Genomic DNA, 27,992 nt, shown 5'->3' on the forward strand with positions numbered 1-27,992 from the left:
CAGTCAGACCAGCCACACACACACACACACACACACACGTTCACACACGGGACGGTGACTCCATTCCATTCTGTCAAATATGGAGCGTAAAGTTGCCCGAGAATTCCGACATAAGGTAAGATCTTTTCAAGATGCTTAAGCTTTTATCTGTACCTACCGTCGGCGTCGATGGCCAACTAACTACTACAGTAATTCTCCTCTATGTAATAATAAAACAAACTTGTGCGGTAGGGTCCGTACTGATGGCGGACTAGGAGCATAGGTAACACTGCTCGGTTGTACGGGCCTGACTACTCTGCGATTATATCACCCTATTTGTAAACAGAGTATTGGGCTGTCGACGTTCATTTGTGTCTTTGACAGTTTCACATTTCATTTAGGACAGTTCTGTTTAACTACTAAATACGATAACAGGATAGGTGGGCACTAGGGACATCTGGGCACCTCGATGTAAAATTGGATATTTTGTTCAAAATGTAAAACAAATAAATACAAAGAAAATGGTCTTTTAAGTAAAGTATACTTAATAATATGATTAGAACATGCTTAAACATTCGATAATTAAGGTCTATTATTTCTACAATGGCTACAAATTGCTACAAAACCTGCATTTCCAGTCATTTTGGGGCATAAACAAGAAGTTGAAGGATAAAATTAAGTATGTTAATGATGTACCATGTTTGTTCACCATCATATACTTTACACTACTTAAGACCATTTTTCAATATATGTATTTTACATTTTGGACAAAATAGCCAATTTTACATCGAGGTGCCCAGATGTCCCTAGTGCCCACCTATCCTGTATCCCTAAATACCTGTAGCCTAGCCTGTCACAGTTTGTGTGAGGGCAATATATCAAAAATAGTCTTGCTATTTCCTCCTGTAATGGGAAACACAAATTATAATATACAACCATTAAGTGATGTTATTATAAACTGCCATAACATAATATAATATAACCTGGGCACATCTTTTAATGTAATACATTGTTGAGAACAAGCTGGTCAAAATGGCCAACAGCTTCATAGTTGCATATTAATTTCATAAAAGACATGCGTTGAATGTCCACATCACTGTAAGCCGGTAAAGTCCTAGAGACAGTAATGTTGTGAGTAAAAGATAACAGAGGAGAAGGGAACATGATATGTTCAGGGCGTTTTCAGCGTCAGACCATGCAAGGATATTATTCAAGCCATCTGTGCCATACACAGTGACATGCATGGTCTCCAGAAGTGGAAGAAGTACTCATGTGTTTTACTTAAGTAAAAGTATCAAGTAAAGTACAAATACCTCAAAATTGTACTATAATAAGTACAGTACTTGAGTACATGTACTCAGTTACTTTCCACATATGATGGTCTCATATTAGAGTCTTCACAAAGGGCAGCAAACCAATTTGATCATTCAGACAGTGTCAGAGATGAGCAGCTAAGCGGAATAGATTGGAGAGTTTACAGCAGCAATTAGAGGGTCTGCCTCACTGAGACCAAGAGGATAACAACAACAAGGCATTGTTTTCATGATGGTCACCCCCCCCCTCTATTTCATTTGCATAATGTGCATAGTGTGTGAAGGTTGATATGTTATGGACTGAACATATTATGATGAATATGTCGAGCGATTTAAAACGGGCTACCCATCGTAAATGGATGTTGCACCTTCACAGGCGTACCTGCCCTGTCTTATGGTTCCAAAGTCTGCTCCTCACTGCTGTGTGTGTGTGTGTGTGTGTGTGTGTGTGTGTGTGTGTGTGTGTGTGTGTGTGTGTGTGTGTGTGTGTGTGTGTGTGTGTGTGTGTGTGTGTGTGTGTGTGTGTGTGTGTGTGTGTGTGTGTGTGTGTGTGTGCGTGCGCGCGCGCGGGGTAGCCTCCTTGGTCTGAGTTGGAGAAGTTTATGACACTCATAAAACCATGCTATACACACCCACACACAGCAACCTAATAAGCACACAGTATGCAGTTATAAAATAGATAGGTCATAGATGTTCACATAGCCACCTACTTTGATGTCATACTGGCATCCAATGGTTTTTCATGCTATGGATACCACAATTAATGCATCTTCACATCAAAACAAAAACATTAAAGAGGCCCCCCATACATTAATGGTGGCAGCAGTGGCTCAGGAGGTAGAGAAGCCGCTTGGGAAATGGAAGGTTCCCGGTTTGATCCCTGGCTCCCCCTGGATTAGCCTTGATACAAGACTGTCATATATTATATGACTGTCTTGATCCAAGGCTACCACTGGATTAGTGTTGAAGTGTCCTTGAGCAGGACACTTAATAACTGCCCCCGATGAGCAGGTTGGTGCTTTGTACGGTTGCCTCCACTGTTGTTGTGGCTTGTGGGAATGTAATGCGCAGTGTAAAGGGCTTTGGATAAAGGCGCTATCATTTACTTCCTCCAGTGCCGCTGTGAATCTAAATATCTGTTGTATACATTTATTTCTATAGTAGTCCTGCATTTAATATCACCACAATGGGACTGCTGTTGACGTGAGGTGTGACACTCTTTGTTACTTTTGTTGTCTTTGTTAATCTCACAATAAAATACATTTGTACAAAGTAAAATCCAGATTGTTGGTTCAATTCTGAGAAAAGGATTACATTTTTCTTTTACTTAACTTTGTGTGGTGGTTGTGTTTGAGTGAGAGCATCCCGCAATATCCATACGTACATTTGTGCGCAAGCACTCACTCACTCACTCACTCACTCACTGTAAAATTCTGAGTGGTAATTTAACTCTGAGAGTGTACAAATGGAACCACACAGACCTTTAACTCAGAGAGTGTACAAATGGAACCACACAGACCTTTAACTCAGAGAGTGTACAAATGGAACCACACAGACCTTTAACTCAGAGAGTGTACAAATGGAACCACACGGGCCCTTACGGGTCCCTTTGTACATTCATGTAACAGGTTCTGGTGGTGGGCTACTTGTAAGATGTAAGATGACACGGCCCGGGCTGACCTCACCAAAGCCTCTCCTCCATCACGCTCCCTTCCCCTCCTCCTGTCTGCTGGTTGTGTGGTTAGGGAAGGGCAGTTCATAGGACCTGTTTAGACCTGTGAGCCTTCATCACTGGACACAAGCGAACAGACGATCTGGCCTGTAACTACGAGGCTTTTAACATGAGGGGAGTGTAGGATAGATATACAGGTGCTCAACTGTTCACCCAGATAGAAGAAGACCCTCTCAGTTGGGGCAGATGTTAATAGCCTAGCGCAGGCAGGACACGTGTCATCCTCGCTCTCTGAAAAAAATGGGGGCAATGTCCTACATCAGTGATTGGCCAAAGCGTTTCCTCAAAACCTTTTTGCAGCAGTTAAGCCGACATCAGGTTTGTATGACTCCACGACATGCACTGCCATTTACACACCAGATGGCTTAGCTCCTGTGGCGCTGACAGGACCACAAGAGAAAGGCATGAGTCAGTGAGATGAGAGAAGCCAGAGTGTTCACCTCATCTGGGACTGCTACAGGTCTTGTTCCTGTGTGTCTGTGTCCGTCATTCTGTCTGCAGTGAAGATGGGGATGGAATGGAACACACATTTATTTTTCTTCCTTTTTCTTGCAGGTCGAATTGCTGATAGACAATGAAGCAGAGAAGGATTACCTCTACGATGTTCTGCGCATGTATCACCAGTGAGTACCTTCTGCTACTTGTAGATGCCAGTGGGCTTTCAATTTTGTTTGTAACAGGGAAATCCTGTGTGTGTGTGTGTGTGTGTGTGTGTGTGTGTGTGTGTGTGTGTGTGTGTGTGTGTGTGTGTGTGTGTGTGTGTGTGTGTGTGTGTGTGTGTGTGTGTGTGTGGGAAGGCATTTTATTAGCAGGTGGTAGCCTGCCAACTAAATTATTTTTGGTTCTACTCTATGTGGATATGCAAAGGAAATGTTGGTGCTTGCTGAAGTAAATATTTATTTTGTTTTGAAATCATCAAAACTTAAAATTTGTGGCTATGTTTATGGTGAATTTTTTAAATGGCGTACACATTCCTCCAATACAGTATAGGTCTGATATACACACAGTGTGTTTGTATGTTAAGACTCAACGTCTGGTCCAGGGCCCACCAGGGGTCCAAATGGACACATACGGGTCTATAACTCTGAGAGTGAACAAGTAGAAATATTTGTAATCTCTGGGACCCCAATGTACACAATAAAATCCTCAGAGTTAATTGAACTTTGAGAGTTAGAGACCCGTAAGGGTCTTTTTGGACCTCCTGGTGGTACCCGGATCGGGGTGTTGAGAACCAGTGATATAGAGGGAGGTGTGGCCTTATTAAGGTCTCCGATAACCACACCGTCTTAGAGCAGGAGATGGGGGGGATTAACAGAGGATGGAGGTCTAGGTTTCCATTAATCTTTGTATGGAACCAGTGTCCTGAGACCCTATTGGGTAAGCCTCAGTTTCCACTATGCTCCACTAAGCCCGGACAGCTCCTCACAAAGACCTTTTTTTGCTTTCATTTTCCAGGCCGAACAGAAAATTGCACCATTAATAATTTATGGACCAGGCCAGGTGGACAGATTTTATGCAGTAGCTGCACATTGCCCTTTTAATTGATGCATTGGTTGCCTTTTGCCCTCTTGGAATTGTTAATGAAAGACTTCACAAAACTGTATTCACCTGTGACTTCTTTCCATTAGCGTCATTATGTTGTCATACGTGGCAAAATAAGGCTAATTAATGCAACACTAATGCAGTGCTGAATGCTTAATGCTGTACAGTATTTTAGTTGATGTGATTGTGTAGCGCGAGAGGGACACAGAATTCAGTGATGTAATTGGTGAAAATACCCCTTCTAACTTACGCTATGGTGCCCAGTTTCGCTACATACACTATTGTTGTCATTAGCTTAATATAAGCTGAAAGGTCTAAATTAAATATGGTTCAAAATAATAATAATAATTAATTAATAATAATTATAACTGGGCCGTACCCCCTGCCAAAAAAATGATTACAAGTATGTGGCGGGGCACAGCAATCGTTAGATCTGGGCCCCTTAGGACAGACTTAAACCCGCGACAGGATTCTCAAACCGTGTTTTAATCTAGCATCAAATGACTCCTTATCTGGAAAATGTTGTTATTACTTATGAACTAATCTCGTAAGTGGAACTTAGTCCAAATTCACAGCTCTCTTACTTGAAGTTAACTTCCCTCCTCTACCTCTCAGATCTATGGATTTGCCAGTGCTGGTTGGGGACCTAAAGCTGGTAATCAATGACCCAAGCCGCTTGCCCCTGTTCGATGCCATCCGACCGCTCATCCCTCTCAAACACCAGGTGGAGTACGACCTGATGACACCTAAGAGGTCACGGTGAGTTGACATTTTACACACATACGGTAGTAGTTTCCAAAATCTTAATGATTGGATGATTAATTTAGACCATGGAGAGAGGTCTGAGGTCTTGGTTTTTCATTCCAAATAACAGTTAATATTAATCCTATGAGTGTAAAAATCTTATGATGCGTTCACACTAGCAGTGACCGTCATCATGCAGCGATGTGTTTTGGCCGTCAGTTTGTATCTTATGCTTCTAGCTTCCATTGAAAATGACCTGTCGCTTTTTTGTTGCTAGTGTGGACACAGCATTACACTTAAATGAACACACTGTATTTTCGTGTCTACATTTCTATCAAAGAAGCAAAGATAGTACCTATTAGATAGTTTTATAGTATTGTTTTCCCTATCTCTTCTCTGTAAATTCCCTTTCTTCTTTTGATAGACTTTGCCCACTTGACTTTCCTCTTAGCTTGCACCATCTATGCTACCTACACCATGCACCCTGCTATTATGTCATTGTATTCCTCTCCATCTGTCTTTATTGACCAGGAAGCTGAAGGAGGTTCGGTTGGATCGAACTCACCCTGACGGGCTGGGTCTGAGTGTCAGGGGAGGAGTGGAGTTTGGTTGTGGTCTCTTCATATCACAGATTGTCAAGGATGGTCAGGCTGGGAACGTTGGCCTTCAGGTACACATCTATGTCAATATAGTGTGTCTCTCTAAAAGTGAAAAGAAATGGAAAACTGTTTTGTAAGGCAAGTGTCTGCCGACACTAACAGTAAAATTAGTATAAGTTAAGGCTTTGCACGGCAAGTCCGTTTTAAACGCACCCGAAAATACCCAGGAATTGAACTGTGTTCGATTGAAACAAGACGGGGTATAGTAACAGCATGGAATTCATCTGGCCAGCTTGTGACATCGGTCATCTATGACGTATGACTTCAAATTTGGGAAAGGTTTCAGCCTGATCTGAGCCAATGTTTGGAGGTACTTCCTTGGCCTACTGCCAGTGTGCAGTCTGTGCACAAGAAATTTGATTGATTGGTCCAGCGGTTTGTGAGACATTTCTCTCTATAAGGAGTCCCCGCTTTGGGGAGATATTGAGCTATGAGCTTCAGGCAGTACTAGCTATGAGCCAGTAGGTGTCCTAGTTGTCCAAACGTTTTAGCTCAAGACCCAAAAGAGAACTTAGACGTTTGCCTCGGACACGAACTAGTGAAAATAGTAGATCTACAAGCTCACAACGCGTTGCTTCGCACCGCGTTGTGAGATTGTAGATCTGCTATTTTCGCTACTTCTTAAAACCTTTTAAGGGACCACCTCCAACCGCTGCAGATGTGCTAGTTATACTACCTATACCATACAGATTGATTGAAAAAAATGTTTCATTCATTAAGACAATTCACAGAACTTACAGTACGTCATAGTACTGATGTCTAATATAGAGGCTGTGATATACAAAATGGAGGAACATGTTATTAGCAGGGCAGCGTGCACTGCATCTGGCAGGCAAGAAGCTGGATCAATGACGTGAAACTGAGAGGCGTGTCTATTGAAGTAAACTTATAAGGTTTTGTCCTCCATGACTTTCAGGTTGGGGATGAAATTGTACGCATCAATGGATACTCCATCTCCACCTGCATCCACGAGGAGGTCATCAGCCTCATCAAGACCAAGAAGACCGTGTCACTCAAAGTCAGACGTAAGTCAATCACAAGCTCATTTTCCAGTCACAGTACAATGCAAGAGCGATGCTCGTGGGTGGGGTTTTGAACCCCTGACCGGTTCAATTAGGTTGAACCTGTCAGGGATTTGAACCCACCATCAGCGTCGCTGGATGATCACAGAGTCCAGACAAACAGCAAAATCTCATTTTACTATCGAGGCAGGTGTATAACGAGGGAAAGTCTGTCGCCATGGCAGTTACAGCAATCATACAAAAGACAAAAAGAACAGATAATGAGAACACAGCTGGTATGAAAGATACAGAGAAACCAATATAAGAGTCACACTTGTCATTAGTCATCATATCTTCATGGATATGTGGTAGTGTGTGGTGTTGATGTACATGTAGTGTTACTGTTAATATCTTTATTGTTTTGTGGTAGTGAAGTAAGCTATTGAAGTCTATTCAATGTAGTTTGTTCAATGTGTTGTGTTGCCCTGAAGAGTAGCTTTGGAACGTAGGTATATTTTTCAACCAGTAGGTGGCTGTATGCTCACACACACAAGCTGTTTGACAGTCAGGGCTATGCCAAAATTATGCCTGTAGGATTCTTTTGAGGAAAAGTTGGCATACTGCATTTTTGGAAAGTTCAAGTGTCTCAAATAAGAATCCACCATATGCCGTTGAAATACGTTTTTTTATAATTCCCCCCCCGATGAGGTTTTCAGTGATTGTTTGTCTGAAAACTATGGGCGATTTTCATTCATTTAGTAATATAAACATTGAGAAACCTAATTAGCGTGTCCCTGAGCAAGATGCTTGACCCCTAACTGCTTCCCGGGCACCGTATTAATAGCACCAACTGCTCCTAATAGTTAGGATGGTTTAAATGTAGAGGACAAATTAAACGTACGTGTGAATGTACTGTGACAAAAATATCCCCAAAAGAAAGTGTTAATTTAAATCTTACCCATAACCTATTCAGTTGATTTGGTCTATTTGCCTCTCTTTCTTGCTTCCCCTTCTTTTTTTTACATTCTGAGTTATGAATGACCAGGATTTTACATTGTAGTTTGAAAATGAATGTCCTCCAACATCTATGACATAATTTGTTTCATTTGATATCTGTCCATTTGTGTCTGTAGATGTGGGATTGATCCCAGTGAAGAGGTAAGATCATTTATCTTGCTGTTATATAATTGTGACTGTTAACTGGTGCCGACTGAGCTGAAGATTGTTATTTTTATTGTTTGTTTTGAGAGGGTGGTTGAGCAGGGAGCATTCACGCTGTTTCTTGTCCTCATCAGTTCAACAGATGAGCCCCTCAAGTGGCACTTTGTGGACCAGTTTGTGTCTGAGTCGGGGGTGAGTTTCTTTTGATTGCATCGTGCAGTCGCACATCAGTGTGTCAGCCTGTGGATCAGGTGAGCTTTAAACACGGTCTGTGCATCTGGAGGGGAATCATGAAAGATTTTGTATTGCCACATTTTACAAGTAAATTGACTATTAAATAAATAAGACGTCAAGAAAGACAAATCATTACCACACAGAAATGTCAGGCAAAACGCTGTTCCTCAGCATGTGCAATGGCAATTTACCAAACAATACACCCAGGTGGGTCATGGGTAATTCTAAAGTCAAGTCAAGTCAAATGTATTAATATAAAGCACATTTTAAAACAACTGTTGTTGACCAAATTGCTGTACAGAGCAGGAGGTAGGTATAGGACATTCAGCTCTAAGGTACAAACCGGCAGTAAGCAATTAACAGAGTAAGAACATAAATAAACAGTAAACGTACTAAGAAAAACCAATGATAAATATCAGCCACATCATAGCGAATCAAAAGCTAATGAATATAAGAATCTTAGGCCTGGACCTGATAGGGAAGGGAATTCTGTTTCACAGTGTATGGGCTGCGACATAAGTTTTTCAGAAAACTGTTAGGATTTAGAATTCATTTTTAGAATCGGCCTCAGGTCTTAATGGGTTAAAACACATGACGTATCCATTCGTTAGAACACATGAATTTCTGATCCGCTATCTCTAGAGGCCACCCAGCTGTCATTAAAGCCCTTCAATACAATGCTTCATGACCCATACGCGGGTATATGTTACCTTCCGTGACTTTAGCAGATTATTTTGTGGACAGCAGATGTACCGATGTGTAATGTTTCTGGTAGTACGCGAGAGGCCTCCTCTACAGTAAATAAGACCATACACGCAACGTGAAGAATATCACAAACCCAGATTTTAAGGACAAAGTATTTAGAGTGTACTACTATTATGATAATAATAGTTCATGAAAAACAATATGTCACAGTACAATTGGAAAACCAGTCAAGCACGAGCTTTATTCTTTTCTTCATGGTCATTCCTAACCCAGCACCTCATCTTGATGTGCTTATTTCATTAGCTGTTGTTACTAGATAATAAAATGGTTTCATATAAGGACTACATAAAATCACTTGGCCTGCACAATCTCTATAATTGATGGGGAAATTAAGGAATAAATTGTCAAATTGGAGTGCTGTTCTTGCCTTCTAAATTACTATCCACTACTAAGTCGATAGTAATTATTACTATCCAAGGATTCAGCACCTAGTGTTTTAGTTAGAATGAAGACTGAGAGTTGAGTGTGCTGTATCTCATTTAGGAGTAAATTGACAAAATATGAATAATGATTCAGATTGTTCTTATTACTAGCCTCTCTTTTTCGCTCTTTCTTGTTGACGTTAATTGTCTTTCTTTCCCCTTTCAGGAGAAAAAGACCAGCATAGCGGGGCTGGCATCCATGGGCGGGAAGGAGATTAAGGAGAAGAAGGTGTTCCTCAGCCTGGTGGGAACCAAAGGCATGGGCATCAGCATCTCCAGCGGCCCCACGCAGAAACCGGGCATCTACATCAGCAACGTCAAGCCAGGCTCTCTGTCTGCAGAGGTTGGCCTTGTGGTAAGGGCTGACACAGTCCCGAGGAACTCGCTATAAATTAGAGAGTACAAATGGAACCAAATGGACCTGTAAGGGTCCATTTGTGTTCCATGTGTACACTCTGAGAGTTAAATGAACACTCAGGATTTTACATTGTATTTATTATTTCTGTGCATGTACTAGATTGGTGACCAGATAGTGGAGGTGAACGGGGTGGATTTCACCAACGTCGACCACAAGGAGGTGAGGTTTGTTTTTGTGATGCACTTGCTTCACTCGCGCAACTTTGACCGCAGGTGTTTGCAAAAATATTTTTTGCTCAAGTTCAACGTTTCAACTGGCGTGAATACATCGCTTTGACCTTGAGAGAACTAGTGCCTTTGCAAATGTGAAATAATACTGTGGTTAAGTTTGTGTTTCCCTGAACTCCCCAGGCTGTGAAAGTTCTGAAGAGCAGCAGGAGTCTGACCATCACTGTTCTGACCGGGGCTGTAAGTGGACTCTTTGTTTTGGGTCATTGATTTGTGTGTGCGTGTGCGTGTGCGTGTGCGTGTGCGTGTGCGTGTGCGTGCGGACACACAGAGATGTGTATGGGAAGGAATCAATTGGCATAACATCTAGAGAAAAGGGGGAGAAAAAAAAGGGGTAAAAGAAAAAGTATATGATGTAGGGTGTTTATCTTTCCATCCATCTGTCTGCCTTGTCTTCCCTCAGGGCAGTGACCTGTTTATGACGGACGAGGAGCGCCTGGCCGTGGAGGCCCGCAGAGAGCTCGATAGACAAGAACTCATGCACCAGAAGAGGGTTGCGCTGGAGACCAATAAAATTGTCAAAGAACAGCAAGTGCTGGAGAGACAGTGAGTGAAAATGACAAAACCTAATGAACCGTGTCTCCTGTTGAATAGCAATAACAGTGACATCGTTTTAGTAGGCATATCTACCAGAAGTTAGGTCTACAAATGTCTTATGTTATGCAGTCCTGTGGCACATCGAGTTAGGCATTGAGTTAAAGGGAAACAATCATGATTTTCAACATTACCTCAATATTGCCGCTGTCGGGCAGAAATCTTGTTATTTTCATCTATAATGGCACGCTCAAAATAGGGACATCTGGTTGAAAGTGATTATGTCTGTGGGTGGGTTTTATAAATATTTAACCAATGGCAAGTATTAACAAGAGCTTGTGACTAAATAACCACTACATTGGATCCATTGGAATACAGGTTCCTTTTTCCATTTGCTTTAAAAGTAACGGTTTTGGACGTACAAGGTTGTCGCCCGGCAGCCACGATATAAATTATTTGTTGTAGGACTAACATTCCATCTGTTCCATGAGTGTGAAAACGACAGCCTGGTTTTTAGCTGCTACCCTCGATGTTGTCCTTGTTTCATGTGGTTGACTTACCATCCAGGTCAAACACATATTATGGGAAACAAGTACTGTATATCACATGAGGTAGAAAGACGTGTCCTGTCACGGTAACATTTAATTCTGACAATGATAGGCTCCAATTTGGACAGAAGTTGAGAAATTGTTTGATGATGTACTTAGATTGTTTAGACTCATTTTAGAAACGATATTGACATGCACGGCTGCAGGCGTATGAGCACTCCTGTCTGCAAAGATGTGTCACCACACCCCCCACCGGCCTCATCCCTGACACACATCGTCACCCTCAATTTATCACTGGAAAGTGAAGGGATTACAATAAACCCCTTTACATAGCTCCATTGACTTAAAGCAGTTGTGGGTATTGCCTGAGAAGCCCTCTGCAAGGGAATTTTTGTCATACATATTTATATAGATATACAGTCATTATTGTGCCTTTTAGGGACAGATGTGTGGCTTTTTACGTAACTCGCTACTTGACTTATTGAGCCCTGTGTGTCTCTGGTCACGTTTTCAACAGGAGGAAAATGGAGATTAATCAGAAGACAGCAGACGAAGATGAGCGTTATCGGAGGGAAATGGACAAGTGAGTCCTCAACCCGTTCTGTATCTCAGTAGCTTCTTACTTTCTGTCTTTTTTTCCCTTTTCTGCTCTTCCCATTTCTCTCTCGTGTCTCTAATCTCTGTTTTATACTTAGTTGTGTGTCAGAAGATAGCAGATCTAAAAAACACATTGTAGTGTATCTGCCATTTTTGGGGTGCGAGTTTAACTGGGCTTTATTTTTCTTCCTCCGTAGGATTGAAGCTGTGGAGAGAAAACACAATAAAGACTGGGAGGAGGACTGGGGAAGCAGAGAGCGACCCAAGAGCCCCAAGGCTCCCAGGAGCCCCAAGGGCAGCAAGAGCCCGTCGACTCCCATCACACCTGGGCGCCAAGCTCCTCCACCACCCAAGGCAAAGAACTCTCGTAAGGACATGACACAGGTTTTCTCCAAGTCTTATATTGTATCAGACAGTGAATAGTGTGGACTTAAAGGGCCATACTGGTGGTCTGGCATGTTTACCCCATACCCCCACAACATTGCTGTCGACCTTTTTCCGACATATTTTGCTACATTTTCAAGGAAGCCGTGGATACCATTCATTTCAGAGCGGTATGAAAATCAGCTTGCAGAGTCCTGAAACTTGCTTTAGATATGTAAACCATTTCTGTAGCCTCAGTTATTTGTCAAAGTTACATCATCGTTGCATTTTAACCATCTGAACTCAAGCTTCCCTATTCTGGGGACGAACGTTCTGCAAAAATAGCCGATCTACAAGCTCAAAACGTGTCGCATTGCAGCTTGTAGCTATTGTTTTAATAAAAAAAACAAAAAACAATTGAGGAAAAGGAAGATATTAAAAAAAAAGTAGTGGTATGCTTTGGACAATCTTTGGCACTAATGTCAATTATATTGTCATAGTCATAGTAGTCAGTGACCTAAACATGTCAGACCACTGGTATGGTACTTAAGAATAGATCAAGTGGATTAGATCATAAAATTATCTAATGCAGTGGTTCTCAAAGTGGTTTTCTGTAACTCTGAGAGTGCACAAATGGACCCGGAAGGGTGCATTTGGTTCCATTTGTGCACTCTGTGTACAGTAGTTGAAGTACTGGGAGTACTTGAAATGAAAAAGTTTGAGAACCACTGATCTAATGAATCTGTGGCCTACACTCCAGTGTGCAGTGTGTTTCTTCCTCTTGGAGTGTGTGTCCTCTTGTTTCACATCTTCTCTGCATGGTCTGTGTTCTCCTGCATGCCCTGCTGCCGTTACACACCGTCTTCTCTTAGCTGATGGAGCCAGCTCCTTCCCAGAGGGAGATGAGGAGGCAGGAGAGGTGGAAGAAGTGAGTCCAGATGTTCATAGTAGACCCGTCATCACAGATGTTGATGCAGCCTTCTAGATTTCCTTGAAGAGCTTAAATACTTCGGGATTTTGATGACAAAATTTCAAAACGACAATACACTCGCCACTTTAGATTTCCTTTGGCAACCAGAGTCGGTTTGAGGATGTTTTCACTGCATCGGTTGGATCTTTTAGCCTTGAATTCTGTTGAAGTCTTGTCAGAATGTATTCTTTATTTTTAATTCATACCAAAACCTTGTTGGCTGGGCTCCATTACTGGTCAATTTTTATTTTTTGTTATATTAACTAAGGAGTTTGCTGTGAGTGTGCTGTGTTGCTGACTCGTTTCTTTGGTGTGATGTATTTTCTCATTGGGACACGCTGATCTTTGCTCGTCTCCCTCCGTAGCATTCGGCTGGTTTTATCGGTATGAGGGGAAACTGCCCACACTCCGCAAGGTATTTGACATGGTTTGAACTTAGTGTGCTGTGAAGGTACTTCATCTCGCGAATGTTGGAATGCCATAATATAACATTCATTTTTGTCCCCAACGGAAATCCCAAGTTGGTGTCTAATATAACATGACATGTACAGTAATGTCATTAGGATTGTTTGCATGTCATGGTTTGGAGTGATGGTGAATGTCTTGCACTACATTATGATGTTGATGATTATGATGATGATGGTGCCACCTCAGAAAGGAGACAAGAAGAAGAAAAAGAAGAAAAATTCCAACACTGACACAATGACCGAGCAGAAGAAAAATAAGAAAGAGATGGAGTTTGAGCTGAAACTGGCCAAAGAGAAGGAAGGGATGTACGAACGAGAGAAGCAACTGAAGATCAGCAGGCTGGTGCAGGAGGTAAACTGGAAAACATGCTGAAGTGGAAACGTGTTCAAAATGTTGCGCTTTGATGTTGCGTTGGCTTCGATGATGGCCTTGGCCTTGCCTAGCCCTGTTGCATGACTCTGGGTGATGTATGGTAAATGCTCATAGAGAAAGTGTTTGTGAGAGACAGATGGATTCCTTGAGTTCCTTTGTGACCGTTGACATCCAGGTTTCAGAGACGGAGAGAGAAGACCTGGAGGAGTCTGAGAAAGTGCAGCACTGGGTGGAACGTTTGTGCCAAACTCGGTTGGAGCAGATCTCCTGCGTGGAGAATGATTCCCCCGAGGTACGAGAGCCACATGAAGTCGCTCTAGCAGTGTGTTATCGTTTTATGTTATGTTTGTCATAGGTCACCCAAAAGTTGGACATTTCATAATTTCTATCCACCTATGTCTCTAATAATGCAGTATGCTGCAGGCAGTATCATATATTGATGAATTGTGCCACAATAGTTTCATTTATAATTAGGACTTATAATCACTGTGTACATTCAGATTTTTGTACGGTTGAGGTCTTTGCATTCTTAGTCAGATTTTCTTTTGTCTGAAAATTAATTTGTGACAATTTTGTGACATTCGTTGTCAAAAGAATTTTTGCCACAGATCAGATTATCTACAATACCTGCGATTGTAGCGTGGATCATTATCCTTGGAAAACAGATACGAAAAACAATGTATTAGAAACCTTTTGACTTGGTATGCCAAATATTTTCCGGGCCTACGGTATTTGACATGGGAAAAGCGCTATACACAGTAAAATCCTCAGTTGTTAATTTATCCATTTGTAACTCCGAATGTGTACACATTTGTTTGCATTTGTTGACTCTCAGAGTTAAATGAGCACTGAGGACTTTACAGTGTATGAGTCCTGAGAGTCGCATGTTGTCCTCAAAGCTGTCCCACCCAGGGTCCCCCGCCTCTGAGCCCAGGGTGAAGCGTTTTGCCGGGGGTCTCCACCTGGCCACCACCGACCTGGACGACATCAACCTGGACGAGGTGGACCAGAGCCTGAGGACCATGAAGAAGCTGGCACCCACCCAGCCCAGCACCAGCCAGCCCCCGCCTCACCCACTGCCCCTCCCCCCTCCCTCCCCCATGCTGCACGCCAGCATCCCCAACTACTCGTCGACCGCCCCCCGACCCCCACCGATGCGACAGCCCCCGTCTCCCCCGAACACCCCGCCTCCCCCGCTTCCCCCCTCTGCCCACTATCACGGACGGCGGCCGTCCTGGTCGACGTCCTCGACGGCGCCGCGACCGCCTCTCCCTCCTCCACAGCCTCCCCTGCCCCCTCCTCCTCCCCCTCCCCCTCCCCCTCCCCCTCCCCCTCCACAGCAGCACCAGCACCAGCAGCAGCACCAGCAGCACCACCAGCAGCAGCACCAGCAGCAACACCAGCAGCACCATCAGCACCAGCAGCTGCAGCAGCAGCTGCAGCAGAAGCACCACCAGCAGCAGCAGCAGCAGCAGGAGCAGCAGCAGCAGCAGCAGCAGCAGCACCAGCAGCACCAGCAGCTGCAGCAGCAGCTGCAGCAGAAGCACCACCAGCAGCAGCAGCAGCAGGAGCAGCAGCAGCAACGGCAGCAGCAGCAGCAGCAGCAGCAGCAGCAGCACCACCAGCAGCAGCACCAGCACCGTTTCGAGGAGCGGGTACCGGCCCCCACCGGCAGGTACCAACAGCGTCATCAGCAGCAGCAGCCCGTCCAGTACTCTTCCAGCCCCCCGGAGCACAGGAGCGAGTGGGAGTCGGGCGGGTACCTCCCCAGGGGAGGGCTTTACTCCTCCAACACCAGCGAGATGTCCTCCTACCCTAGCAGTCCCAAGGTTGGAGCTTTCGCACAGCGGATGAATGATGTTGGCTGCTGGCTGCCTCAAATGCATCCGTACCCCCTGTCCCTCTGATCTCTTTCACTGCTAGACGGTTACTGGGGGTCACACAGGGGTTCCCAAACCTTTCCATGCAGAGGAACCCCAATTGTAGAGAAACCACAGTGCATGCAACACTCGTAGTTAATAGAGGCTTAAGGTAAACGAAATCACAAGAGAGGAAAAAGCCGGCACTCAACTATGTCCATTATACATTTATTCGCCTCGTCCTAGTCAGCCTTCAGCTAGTCAGCCTTCATCAGCGTTTGACAGACGCTGATGAAAGCTGACCAGCTGAAACGCATTTTTTTGTGTTGATCCCGGTGAGGCTAATAAATGTATAAAGGACATTGTTGAGTGCAGGCTTTTTCCTCTCTTCCGGACCCCCAAATAGCCATAGCCTCTGGCTGTAGACCCCCGCATTGCAAAAAGAACATTTATATAGCCGATTTATGAGCTCACGTGTGTGTGTGTGTGTGTGTGTGTGTGTGTGTGTGTGTGTGTGTGTGTGTGTGTGTGTGTGTGTGTGGGTGTGGGTTTGTGTGTGTGCGTGTGTCTGTTTTCTATTTTGCATGCTGAAACATTTGTCTTTTATGGAGTGCAATGCCAATATGTTTTAAATTGCCTTCTACCGTAGCTAAATTCACAAGTTAGTTTGGTGCTATTATTCACCTGTTTGGTTCTCCATGGCTTTCCATGGTTTGAAATATCATCTAGGCCTAATAGAACTGCATGCTTTGTAGTCTGTGGTGTGATTTGATGAGACGACATAATAGTTTTATTTCATAATGTTGCATAAGAGCGTTATTCCAAACATACTGGAGAGATGAGCTTCTCGAGTGACTCACTTTTTTAAGTTGATTGCACGTGTCTGTGTGTGACTCTGTGTGGGAGAGTGTCTTTATAAACTATATAGTGTTCAAAGCATTCTGAGAAGAATATGCGTGCTGTGCTTTTGAAATCTCCTCGAGTGGATTGCGTTTGTATTTGTGTTTCATTAGTAATCCTGTTGTGTTCCGTAATGGCCAGAGGGCTTAAGGTTTGATTTTATTCCAGGTTTCTCATCAGGTTATGAGAAATACTTCACACGCCAGTCGCGTATCTGCCTCAAGCAGCCACTTGGTAAGTCTCTGTAAAAGTCACATAGCACCTTTTACAGACACTTTCTCACTGTGGAAGTTGTATGCAGAACAGCTCATGTTTTTTTTTACAAATGTTTTAAGTAATCTTTCTCATTGCTTGTTTGGATAACCTCTGTAACTTTGAATGCAACCCAATCATAACTTACGTTTTCAGATCTGCAACTATCGATTATTTTCTTAGCTATTATTCTGTCCATTACTTTTTCAATTAGTCAAGTAAAAGCAATTTTTTTTATAGACCAACGAATTGACACAACACTTTCTAATAGTTATTTTTTATATAACTGACTAAATTGATTAGTCTGATTAACCACTTAAGCTCTATTTTATACTTAAAAATAGCCGACCTACAAGATCACAGCGCGTCACATCGCGACACATATCTCACAGATCTGCTATTTTCGCTATTTTTCAAATGGTTTGAAAATCTATTATTTATTCAAATCACTTACTTTTTTTTATTGATTAAATCTCTTAGTTCCATTAACTGTTGCACCCCTTACACGTTCTTACTGTACATTTAATGAGATCGTGGCTCTTTTCCCCAATAGCATATAGCTCCCAGTCCCCCCAACCAGAGGCGAAAAACAGCCTCTGCTATGTCCAAACCTGTCATGCTGCCCCATTCCAACGCCCAACCACGTCCCGACCCACCTCAACAGCCGAAGCGCTCTGAAGTCCTGGTGAGAAGCACACTGTACTGTGTTCCCTTTGACCCACCTCCTGTTTCACCTTGTTTAAGGATTTCAGTGTCATTTATGCCAAAACCTGGTTCCCACTATTTTTGGTCCTCACAAACAGCATGTCTCTGAGACACAGCATGTCTCTGTCTGACTGAATAATGAATCCCTTAATAAGTCCCAGGGATCCAGGGAAGAAGATATGACGGATGAACCCTCACTGTGCGGTCGTGTCGTGTCCTGCTGCTTCCCCAGACAGGCAATCTGTGGTTATTAGATCTCATGAGAAATTCATTCCTGCTCCCAGGCAAAAAATAAATGAAAAGAGTATAGCCTACCGAAGGTATCGATGTGGAGAGGCAATAGTTAGCTCATAAGTAAATGGAAATAAATATATTTGGAAATTGTATACAATACATTTTTAGAATGGGGGTAATGTTTTACTAGTTGAGCTGTGATACTAAACTATTGTAATGTGACTGTCTGTTTGTCCTTCCAGGTATGTACATAGTATGTATGTCACTCTGTCTGCAGATTTGCTGCCACACCTGTATTCTGTGCTGTTATTGTTATGCGATTATGACCGTCAAGTTCACAGAGAACCTATATTATGGAGTAGTATGTATGTCAGTATGTCAATGAGAAAGTTGCAATAGTATACGTTTTGAGTGTGCTGAAGTGCTGCTTGTGTTTTGTGTTACCGGTCAGAGTGGCGTTCTGCTTCATGCTCACTGCTCTATCTTCTACTTGTGTTGTAGCCTCCAGAGATGCTGAAACGGATGGTGCCTTACAACTCGGAATTTAAATCAAGAGAAAAGTCGGCACAAGTAATCCATACTGTACCTGCCTTCCATTCTGTTTGAGTGGTTTCATCTCTTTCCTTTATCTCTGTTCACTGGTCTTTCTGGAATCGTTTTTTGGGGGTGTCTGTTTCGGTCAGTGCATCGGTTCCTTTTAAGCCTAGCCTACAGACCAAAGATTCGCCTCAAGATTAATTCTGTTTTAAGCCTGATTTATACTTGGTCATACAACGGTGTCGCACTCCGAAAATATCAGGTCTACAAGCTCTCAACGTATTATGGATACGATGGAGCATGAAGTAAGCATTACAACATGTAATGCTTACTGTAATGTAACGCACGGGTCAGAGTGTCCCCTTAGGTACAACACAGTAGCTGCCACATGACTACCTCTTCATTGATTTCAAACACAATGTTGTGAGCAATCTCATTGAGGGCTCAGCTTAGATGCCAGTGTTCTGTTGTTATTTACCTGTCAAAATGACGCCTTTGTATTCAAATTGCTGCAGTGTATTGAATGACTCATTACGACATTCAGTCAAGATTTTATCAATGTTCATTTAGTCTCACGCAGACTCCTGTCTCCACCAAGGACAGAAAACTGCTTATTTGGAAAGGACATCTAAATGCAAGGTTGTGTGCAGATGGGAAATGAAGTGTGTTTGCCAGAGATTGCCCTGCTACGCCTCACAGGAGGATATATCTCTCTTTTCCCTTAGACTTGTTTTTGTTGTGTTGATTGATGTGCAGTGGTCTGTTCGTGGTCTGTCCTTTAAAAAAAGATGAATTACCTTTTATTTTGATGTGACAATTTAAAGGTCACCTCGCTTTATCAGTAGGATTCTGCAGTATTATATCCCACCATAGAAACTGGTTGTCAAAGGAAATTTTGCAACATTCACTACACACATGTCAAATTCGTTCTGTAAAGGTTGGCCATTTGACTCTGTGACATGCAATAAATGCACTAAGGATCTCTATTCTGTTCCTTTGTGTGCTGTTTTGTTTTCATTTTTCATTCCCCCATTGGTCTCTTGAACTCTTTTAACGTAACTCTTGTTGATTTTCTTTCAGGTATTTACGAAATACGTTGAAGACTTTGAGCCCTACTCAATGGTATTGTATGGATGAGCTTGGTAACATAAGGCTCTGTGTGGAAAATGCACTAAACCTAAAAAAATCTCTGGGACACCAGTTAGAGAGAATATCACAGTTCTCTGTGACACTCTAACTGATCTCTAACAGATCTTTATAGGCTACTACTGAACCATGACACTGAATAAACACAGTCACAGAATAGCTGAACTTTCATTTTCTCTCAAGCCATAAATCACAGCAATTATTCAGTAGGTCTTGAGTACTACTACCCACATTGATATCATATTACAAGACTGTTCTATTGTTGAAGGCCATAAAACAATTCAGTGGAAAGATTAGCATTCCTCATGTTGACATATTATTTGATGTGTCTTACTTTGTGTCGTTCTCCTGCTTTCTGCTTTAGTTCTCCGCGGAGCAGATTGCTGGGAGAGATGTGAGACTACTGAAAATCAAAAAGGTAATAACCGCATCATCTTTTATTTTCCTGTGGAGTAAAGATATGTTGTAGGTACTTGCATTATTGATCAGAGGTTTTTTAGTGCATGACATGGTTTGAAATAATGTTGAAATCCCACATCTTATTTTTCTCATCCTTTTAAGTCTGGAAATCTTGATCTGGCTCTGGAAGGAGGGGTGGATTCTCCACTGGGGAAGTTGGTGGTATCGGCTGTGTACGAGGGAGGCTCTGCAGACCAGCATGGTTAGTTTGCAAGTTATCATGTCATATTACTACCATACAACGATCGGTATAAGAGCAACGTTCTTGCGGTATGTGTCTGTAAGTACCGATTTGATTTGAACAGATGCAGTCTTGAAACATCAGTCTTTCTATATTCCTACTGTATGTTTCCAATGGAAACAATTGTGTGCACGTGCCTCTCGGGTCACATCTATATAGTTTATGCCTCAGTATTGCTCGTGCTTATCTGGTCATCAATCAATCATAAATCCCATGTGTACGTGTATGCTTGAGTGTGTGCATTTTTCTCATTGTGGAAATGGAAAATGGAGGTGATCTTGTTTGTTATGTGCACCAGGTTATGCGAGTACTGCTCTATAAAAAACTAATGATCAGACTTGGGTGTTATCAGTCAAAGTGTAGTAGCAGCTATTTCGGGCAGAGAACAATCCCAGGCCCTATCTGTTTACCGAGAATGCATCCAATATAATAGTCATTACATTATAACAGTATGATTTGTGGTGACTAAAAAGGTTCGACAGCAGACGGCACATTGATAATAGTAATATTTGTGTGTATGAGTACGAATCCTGTCTACTGACTTTTCTGTGAGCGTTCTTATATTTCTGGTCTTGACGTGGAAAGTATGTGTGTTCATACAATACCTTTCCCTCTACAGCTGCAACCATACCCGTGCTGTCATACTACACACATAAATATAGCATTTTGACTGTCTGTTCAGTCTGCAGTATTGCGACTGCGAGTATACCAAAACATTCCTGTGCATTTAGAGGTGATTCTCATTCTATTGTGTCTGTTTCTAGGTGGTGTTGTGCCAGGGGATGAGATCATGGCGGTTAATGGGAAGATCCTTACTGATGCGTCATTGACTGAAGGACAGAATTCTCTGGCTAGAGCCTGGAATAGTGGAGGGGTACAGTACATGAATTCAACCACCTGTTCTGTAAAGATGCAGCGTCAATCTACAGCGAGACTGTGTGTGTGTGTGTGTGTGTGTGTGTGTGTGTGTGTGTGTGTGTGTGTGTGTGTGTGTGTGTGTGTGTGTGTGTGTGTGTGTGTGTGTGTGTGTGTGTGTGTGTGTGTGTGTGTATGTATATCTGTATTGCGGTACACACACACACACACACACACACACACACACACACACACACACAATATCAGTATGTAGTAGAAAAGTGAATATTGATTCTGCTCCTGCCAACATTCTGTCGGCATGTCGAAATGCTGTGAAGAGGCCTGTGTCTTTGTCTTTTGCATATCATGTCACATGCTGTTTACCTTTAATTTGTTGTTGTCAAGAATACTTTGCCCTGCAGTCTTATTGATGTAGCCATAAGTGCCCACTGCCTATGGAACATTGACTCAGTCGATGCTCTGCTCTGTATAAACCTGTTGATTGTTGAGACAATCCATTCTTCTTTGTATCTTCAGGACTGGATTGACCTCGTGGTTGCGATGTCCCCTCCAAAAGACTATGAGGATGAAGTGTACGTAACCCCTGCAATTAAATGACTGCATTTTAATCGTGTGTAATCGCTTACCTCCCTCCGCCTATCTCATTTATGATTTACGATCATTTAAAAAAATATTTTTGATCATTCTTGTTCTAATTGTTCTTGTTCTAATGAAGTAATGTAGTTTAATGCATGCACTCATTTTAAGTGTCTATGATTTTGTACTTTTTGTATTGAGATTTGTTGCGTGTTTATGTGTGTCTGTGTGTGCGCGCGTGCACGTGGGTCCAGCCCTGAATCAGCATCAGTCAGTCCCACTGCCAATAGAATGGTGGTTGAAGGCAGTGCGTCAGTAAACAGACATGGCGTACTCCAACGATACGTACATCAACTGTAGCCTCCTACTACCTCACCCTCACCGGGTTAGCTTCCTCTCTATTGCACGTGGGGGTGGGGTGGGGGAATGTTTGGTGTGGTATTGTTTTGGCCCCATTCTTTTGGTTTCTTTTACCTGATCACATGTGACAGTCTCCCTGTCAATCAGAAATAACAGCAAGTCTTCGGTCCGCCACATTTTATATAGACCTCAAATCAGTGAAAATGTTAATAATACATTCATGTTTAACTGACAATACATACCACATCTCTCACATGGACAGCAACATGCTTAACATTACAGAGTAAAAAGGAAGCATAATATGTCAGATATAGTATTTAGTCTATAGAGTATTGTTTAAGCACAGTGTTCTCTTTTCTGCTGTGCTAATGGCAAAGTCAAAAGCTTCATCAATAACAGCAAGGTCTCCTTTGCTTGAAGAGACTTTCCACCAATGCAACACTGGCCCATCCTAACATAATTTATGTGTGACCAGAGTGATGGAGTGAGCCATATATAAACAAATATGCAACCCTAAACATGGCTTCTGTGGAATTGCCCAGTGGCAAAGGTCATGGGTTTTTTGACAAATGTATCCTCCTGCCAGCCTTCAGCAGTTGTTCTGATTGATGTTGTTCCAAGGGACTGTTACATGTTTTGACTGATACAAATAGCAGTAGTAGAAAAAACTGAATTCCCACACACACACTGATTACCTGTGCATTGGGTTATTGAAATAAAATCAGCATTTCTCAACACAGACAGCCTTGAGAAATGCACTACATGCAATACATTTTTACTCTACTGTACTGGCTTGTACTGACCCACACGGAGGTTTGTGGTCCCAAAGTTTGATTTGTTTCATTGAGTATACAAGATGACCAGATGTTTGCAAAGTCCAATACATAAAGCATTGTATGTTGGATCGCAATAATCCAATGCAAAAATACTCAAGAAGTTGCTACGTTTTTTAATCTCATCCTTTAGACCAAAAAAAAAACCTGATTACTCATAAACTCTGGGCACCACTTAAAACCTTTTATGATCCTTGTCAAAAAACTCTTCTGCATGTGTGTTGGCCTGGCATTAAAAACAAGCCAAACCAACACACATTACTCATTTACCTACCAATTTTTTTTTGCAGTGAATTTAAGTAGATCTGATTCTTTGTTACGCCTTATTGATTAAATGTTTTCTCTTTTGCTCTCCAGGACATTCTTCTAGGAATAACCTGCCAAACAAACCAGACTCACCAAGAAGAAAGAAGTTTCATTCTCGACAACTCTTACACCAGTCACTTTCTACTCAATCACATTTCATTTGATTCATTCCTCGAGATCAAAAGTGCATCAAGACAAAACCACAATAACCTTTTTGTAATGATATTGATTATACTGAGTCATCAAGACATCTGCTGATGATGTGTATTACCATCATGTCTCATCACACATGTATTGCAAAGGAATCTCCTGTCCATCGTAGAACTCCACTGTAATCTGCCTCTTCAAAGATCAATAAAGGTTTAACCACTGCATTTGCCTCTCTGATGCTGATTTACCCCTATTTCTGTTATACACAATACACTACTGGACAGTGTTGTTTTAAAATGGTGAGCTTCTTTCAGCTGATTCCCTCAATTCAAGCAGCCTCTTGCAATTATTTATGTCCACAGGGGGCAACATAGAGCACCGAAGTCCTGACGTCACTACCAGTAGAGGGCGCTTTTCGCAGGTTCGTGGCTTTACTTTTTGTGTTGATATCCTCATTGGGGAATCTTAGATCGCTTCATATAAGAACTGTGTTCCAAAAATAAACACGCCACCCCGGCGATTTTACTCATATGGATATAAAGCATCGACTGAAGGTGTAAATGTACACATTTACCCAAAGAGTAACACAATATAAACACTAGAAACGAGTCAAACAACCCAAAGACTATACATTTCCCATGAACGCGGCTGCTGTAGGGACAGTGATATCAGACCCGGAAGTAGTAGTTCTTAAGACTTTTAAGGCAGAATTCATTCCATTTTCGCCAGAAATCGGCTGTATCAAATATGAATGAATATCATAAACGATGCAGAGCCACCCCCCTGACAAAAACGGGGGTGGTGTGTTTATGTTTGGAACACAGTTCTTATATGACGTGATCTAAGATTCCCAAATGGGGATTTCAACACAAAAAATAAAGCCACAAACCCGTGAAACAGCGCCCTCTAGTGGCAGTGACATCAGACCTCAGTGCTCTATACTGCAGAGCAAGGCATCAGTTCTTTTTAGTCAATAGTATAGTGTAACCATGAGCCATACCGTACAGTACTTCTACTTCTTAGGTATGTAACATCTTAAAAAGATTAGAAAACATCCACAAAGGGAGAGATTCAGGCTAGCTTAATTACTGAATGTTTTATTACTTAGCCTAGATTAATAATAATGTGAATTACTTTAATCAAAATGTGGTATGTATGCACTGTGAAATATAAAATGTAATTTTTTGGCAGTGCAACCGCATAGTTGTTCACCCCATTGGATTTTATACAAGCCTCTAAAACAGCATCCCACACTAAGCTGTTATGTAACAAACATCTATGTTCAGTCATTGACACGGTTCATAATGTGCATACGTGATGAATGGAGCGTGTTCTTTGCAGTGGTGGAAAAAGTTTTATTTTGTTTTACTTAAGTAAAAGTATCAATACTGCAATGTAGAAATACTCTGTCTCTGTTACAAGTAAAAGTCCGGTAATCATAATTTACTTGAGTAAAAGTACAAAAGTATCAAAATAAACTCAAAGTACCAAAAGTAAAAGTACTCATTATGCAGAATGTCCCGTTTCACAAGTTATCATATGTATAAAATGTATTAAAATATTTTGAAAAAGCAGATCTACAAGCTCACAACTTGTAGCGATGCGGTGCGTTGTGAGCTTAGATGGTTATTTTCAAATAAAGGTTAAATAGGGCTGAAGTGGTTAATGTAGCTTATGTTTTGTAATAATAATTCAAATCTACAAAGTAACTAGTAACTAAAGTTGTCAAATAATTGTAATGGGGTAAAAGTACAATATTTGACTCTGAGATGTAGAGTAAAAGTATTGAAACTTGGAAATACTCCAGTAAAGTCAAAATACCTCAAAATTGTACTTAACTTAAGTGCAGTACTTGAGTAAATGTACTTGTCAATGTAGCCTACGTCAATGGACTGTACGTGACTACAGTCCATTGACGGTGTAAGCGTCGCATGGAGCGTGTTTGTAGTCACTTACTACGGCTCATTCAGCTGATGTCAGAGAGTGGCCTCTCCTCTCCTCCCCCTCGTTGCTCCCATGGGTTTCAGGACCATAGACAGCTCCACTGGCTCAGCCTCCAGCCCTAGTCTTTATTTGCCTACGTGATGGATTCTCACAACCACAACGAGGAACGTGAGGAGTCAGATGCACTCGTGAGATTAGATTGACAGTGTTTTGTTTTCACTTTGAGTTTGACGTCGGTCCACACGTTCGTTTATTTGGATCTCATCAGTGAGACAGCACGTGTCTCACAATGTCTTAGACGTTTTAGCTCTTGTCCGTTCAGTTTGAAGTTAATCTTTTTTACACTTTACTGTCAAGATCTGTCTTCAGTCTGTGAGGGTCGCTGAAACCAGATGGGCGCACGGTACAAACCGGTAAGTGCTCGTGGACAGTTGTGGAGTGTTGGAAAACTATTTTAATGTTTTACTTAAGTAAAGTATCAATCAATCAATGTAGAAATACTCGTATAGAAGTACAAGTCAGGTAATCACAATTTACTTGAGTAAAAGTACTAAAGTATTGGCAACAAAATGTACTTAAAGTACTCATTATGCAGAATGTCCCCATTTCAGAAGCTTTCAAGTTTTTTTTAAAATGTATAAAAATCTTTTGAAAATAGCAGATCTACAAGCTCACAATGCCCATTGTGACACAATGTGAGCTTGTAGATTAACTATTTTCAAATGGCCGAAATGTTTATTGGGCTGAAGTGGTTAATGTATGTTTTGTAATAATTATCAAAATGTACAAAGTAACTATAAAGTTTTCAAATAATTGTAGTGGAATTAAAGTATAATATTTGCCTTTGAGATGTAGTGGAGTAGAAGTAAAAGTATAGAAACATGGAAATACTACAGTAAAGTAAAACATCCTCAAATATGTACTTAAGTACAGTACTTGAGTACTTGAACTTAGTTACTTTCCACCACTGCTGGTTTTTCTGAACTTAATTTGTTCAGAATTGTTGCCCATTATTTACTGTAGTTATGTTTTCCTATGACTTTCATGTTTCAAACAATGTTGGTCAAGTGATGTTAAATATTTAGCTAACTAAGCTACTTTGCTACTTTTCATCAAACTGAGCTACAGTAGCCTACAAAGCTCTCCTTCAAAATACAAATCTACACTTAATAGGTAAATGTTGCTAGTTACATTGAAGTTACATTATACCTTGCAATTGATTGATTAATTGATTGATTTTGTTATTTGGTAAATGTAGATGTAAAGTATATACAATAAACAGCAAGGATGACACCAAATAAAACTGCCTATTTCCTGCAGTGGTCCTCGTAAATTATGTTAATGTAGCTGAGGACATGTTACGATTGAATAAGTTACAAATGGATGGAGATGGGGAATTCTCTCTTTGATGTAATGGACAAACTGCACCCAGAACTCATCTGTTGTGCTATTTTATGTTCATGTGCCACTGAGAATGTAAATGATGTAGCTTTTGTCAAGCTACCCAGCTACATGGTGAAATAAATAACTTAAAAGCTACAGCATTCTGAAAGTAGTAAAGGTTCCCAACTACTGAAGTGTAGTTAACCTACTAGTTACTGCCTATTAGCTGTATTGAAGGGTTATTTTGAATTTGAAAGAATGTGTAGCATATATTTGGTTCTGTTAGTCTACCAGTCTACAAATCTTCCCAGTGACATACAAGGTTGATCCAATTAATGTCCATTAGCAGATATTTACAACAGCGAAATGTGTGCAGTGTGCTCAAATACGGTCATAAATCGTGAAATCGGCAGACTGTTGGCACATTCTGCCAATCTGCAATGTGTGTGTGTGTGTGTGTGTGTGTGTGTGTGTGTGTGTGTGTGTGTGTGTGTGTGTGTGTGTGTGTGTGTGTGTGTGTGTGTGTGTGTGTGTGTGTGTGTGTGTGTGTGTGTGTGTGTGTGTGTGAGAGTGAGAGAGAGCGAGAGAGAGGGCATACAGCATAGTGTGCAGACATGTGGTTCCCTTCACCTCTGTCCCTCAGCATTGTCCTACAGTAGCAGTAGTGCAGTAGTGTGTAACATTACACTAATGTTCTACTACAACATCAGGGAGCCACATATGGCATGTATCTGGGTTTGTGGTTATGCGCTACAGTAGTCATCATATTCAGCTTGAGAGCTCTTCACACAAGTTGCCTCTGTATTTGGCAAAAATGGCAGATCTTCACAAGCTCACAACGCATTGCAAGGTGATGCATTGTGAGCTTGTAGATCAGCTATTTTCGACAAAGAGATTTGGTGTAGACGGAAAAAAGGACAGGGCCCTTTTACTGGTCAACGAAGTACAGTATATCGCATTTAGGTGGTTAAGTATAGTTGGAACCTTTTCAATCATTTGTTATTCTGTCAAAGTAATAGGAATTGAGTTGAATTGACCTGAAGATATGATGATTTGAAGATTTGCTGCTCCATTCCCTTCTTGTTTAACTTCTTACTGAAAAAGGCTGTATCTCGGCTCCTGAGCACTTTTTTTTTTACAATGAATTTTGGCTGTGGCACTCAGAACCAAACTGCCATAAAT

At 41.7% G+C, this 27,992-nt stretch overlaps 2 protein-coding genes across 3 annotated transcripts in view; both read left to right on the forward strand.

The window, feature by feature from the left end:
• Nucleotides 1–79: 79 nt before the first annotated feature.
• On the forward strand, nt 80–22,194 carry ush1c (Usher syndrome 1C; the record flags this gene model as incomplete). The annotated part of the gene is made up of 28 exons (XM_080438093.1): nt 80–115; nt 3,580–3,647; nt 5,182–5,325; nt 5,842–5,980; nt 6,886–6,994; nt 8,104–8,128; nt 8,266–8,323; nt 9,719–9,907; nt 10,070–10,129; nt 10,321–10,377; nt 10,601–10,743; nt 11,797–11,862; nt 12,074–12,243; nt 13,112–13,186; nt 13,575–13,624; nt 13,864–14,028; nt 14,225–14,341; nt 14,949–15,286; nt 15,725–15,878; nt 16,977–17,042; nt 17,614–17,745; nt 18,501–18,569; nt 19,617–19,658; nt 20,047–20,100; nt 20,244–20,343; nt 21,147–21,256; nt 21,775–21,830; nt 22,089–22,194. The coding sequence occupies 28 exons, from the start codon at nt 80–82 to the stop codon at nt 22,192–22,194; spliced, it is 2,898 nt and encodes a 965-aa protein (XP_080294219.1).
• A 3,625-nt stretch (nt 22,195–25,819) lies between these two features.
• The window catches only part of abcc8 (ATP-binding cassette, sub-family C (CFTR/MRP), member 8), a gene marked incomplete at its 5' end in the record, with an annotated part of 85,777 nt that continues 83,604 nt past the window's right edge, over nt 25,820–27,992 (forward strand). For both annotated transcript variants that reach the window (XM_080437048.1, XM_080437049.1), the window contains one exon: nt 25,820–25,840. In XM_080437048.1, the coding sequence (XP_080293174.1) occupies nt 25,820–25,840 (21 nt within the window). The remainder of the gene's footprint in view (nt 25,841–27,992) is intronic.

This window comes from Gymnoscopelus braueri (assembly GCF_963280865.1).
Source record: "Gymnoscopelus braueri genome assembly, chromosome: 9".
Classification (NCBI taxonomy): Eukaryota; Metazoa; Chordata; class Actinopteri; order Myctophiformes; family Myctophidae; genus Gymnoscopelus; species Gymnoscopelus braueri.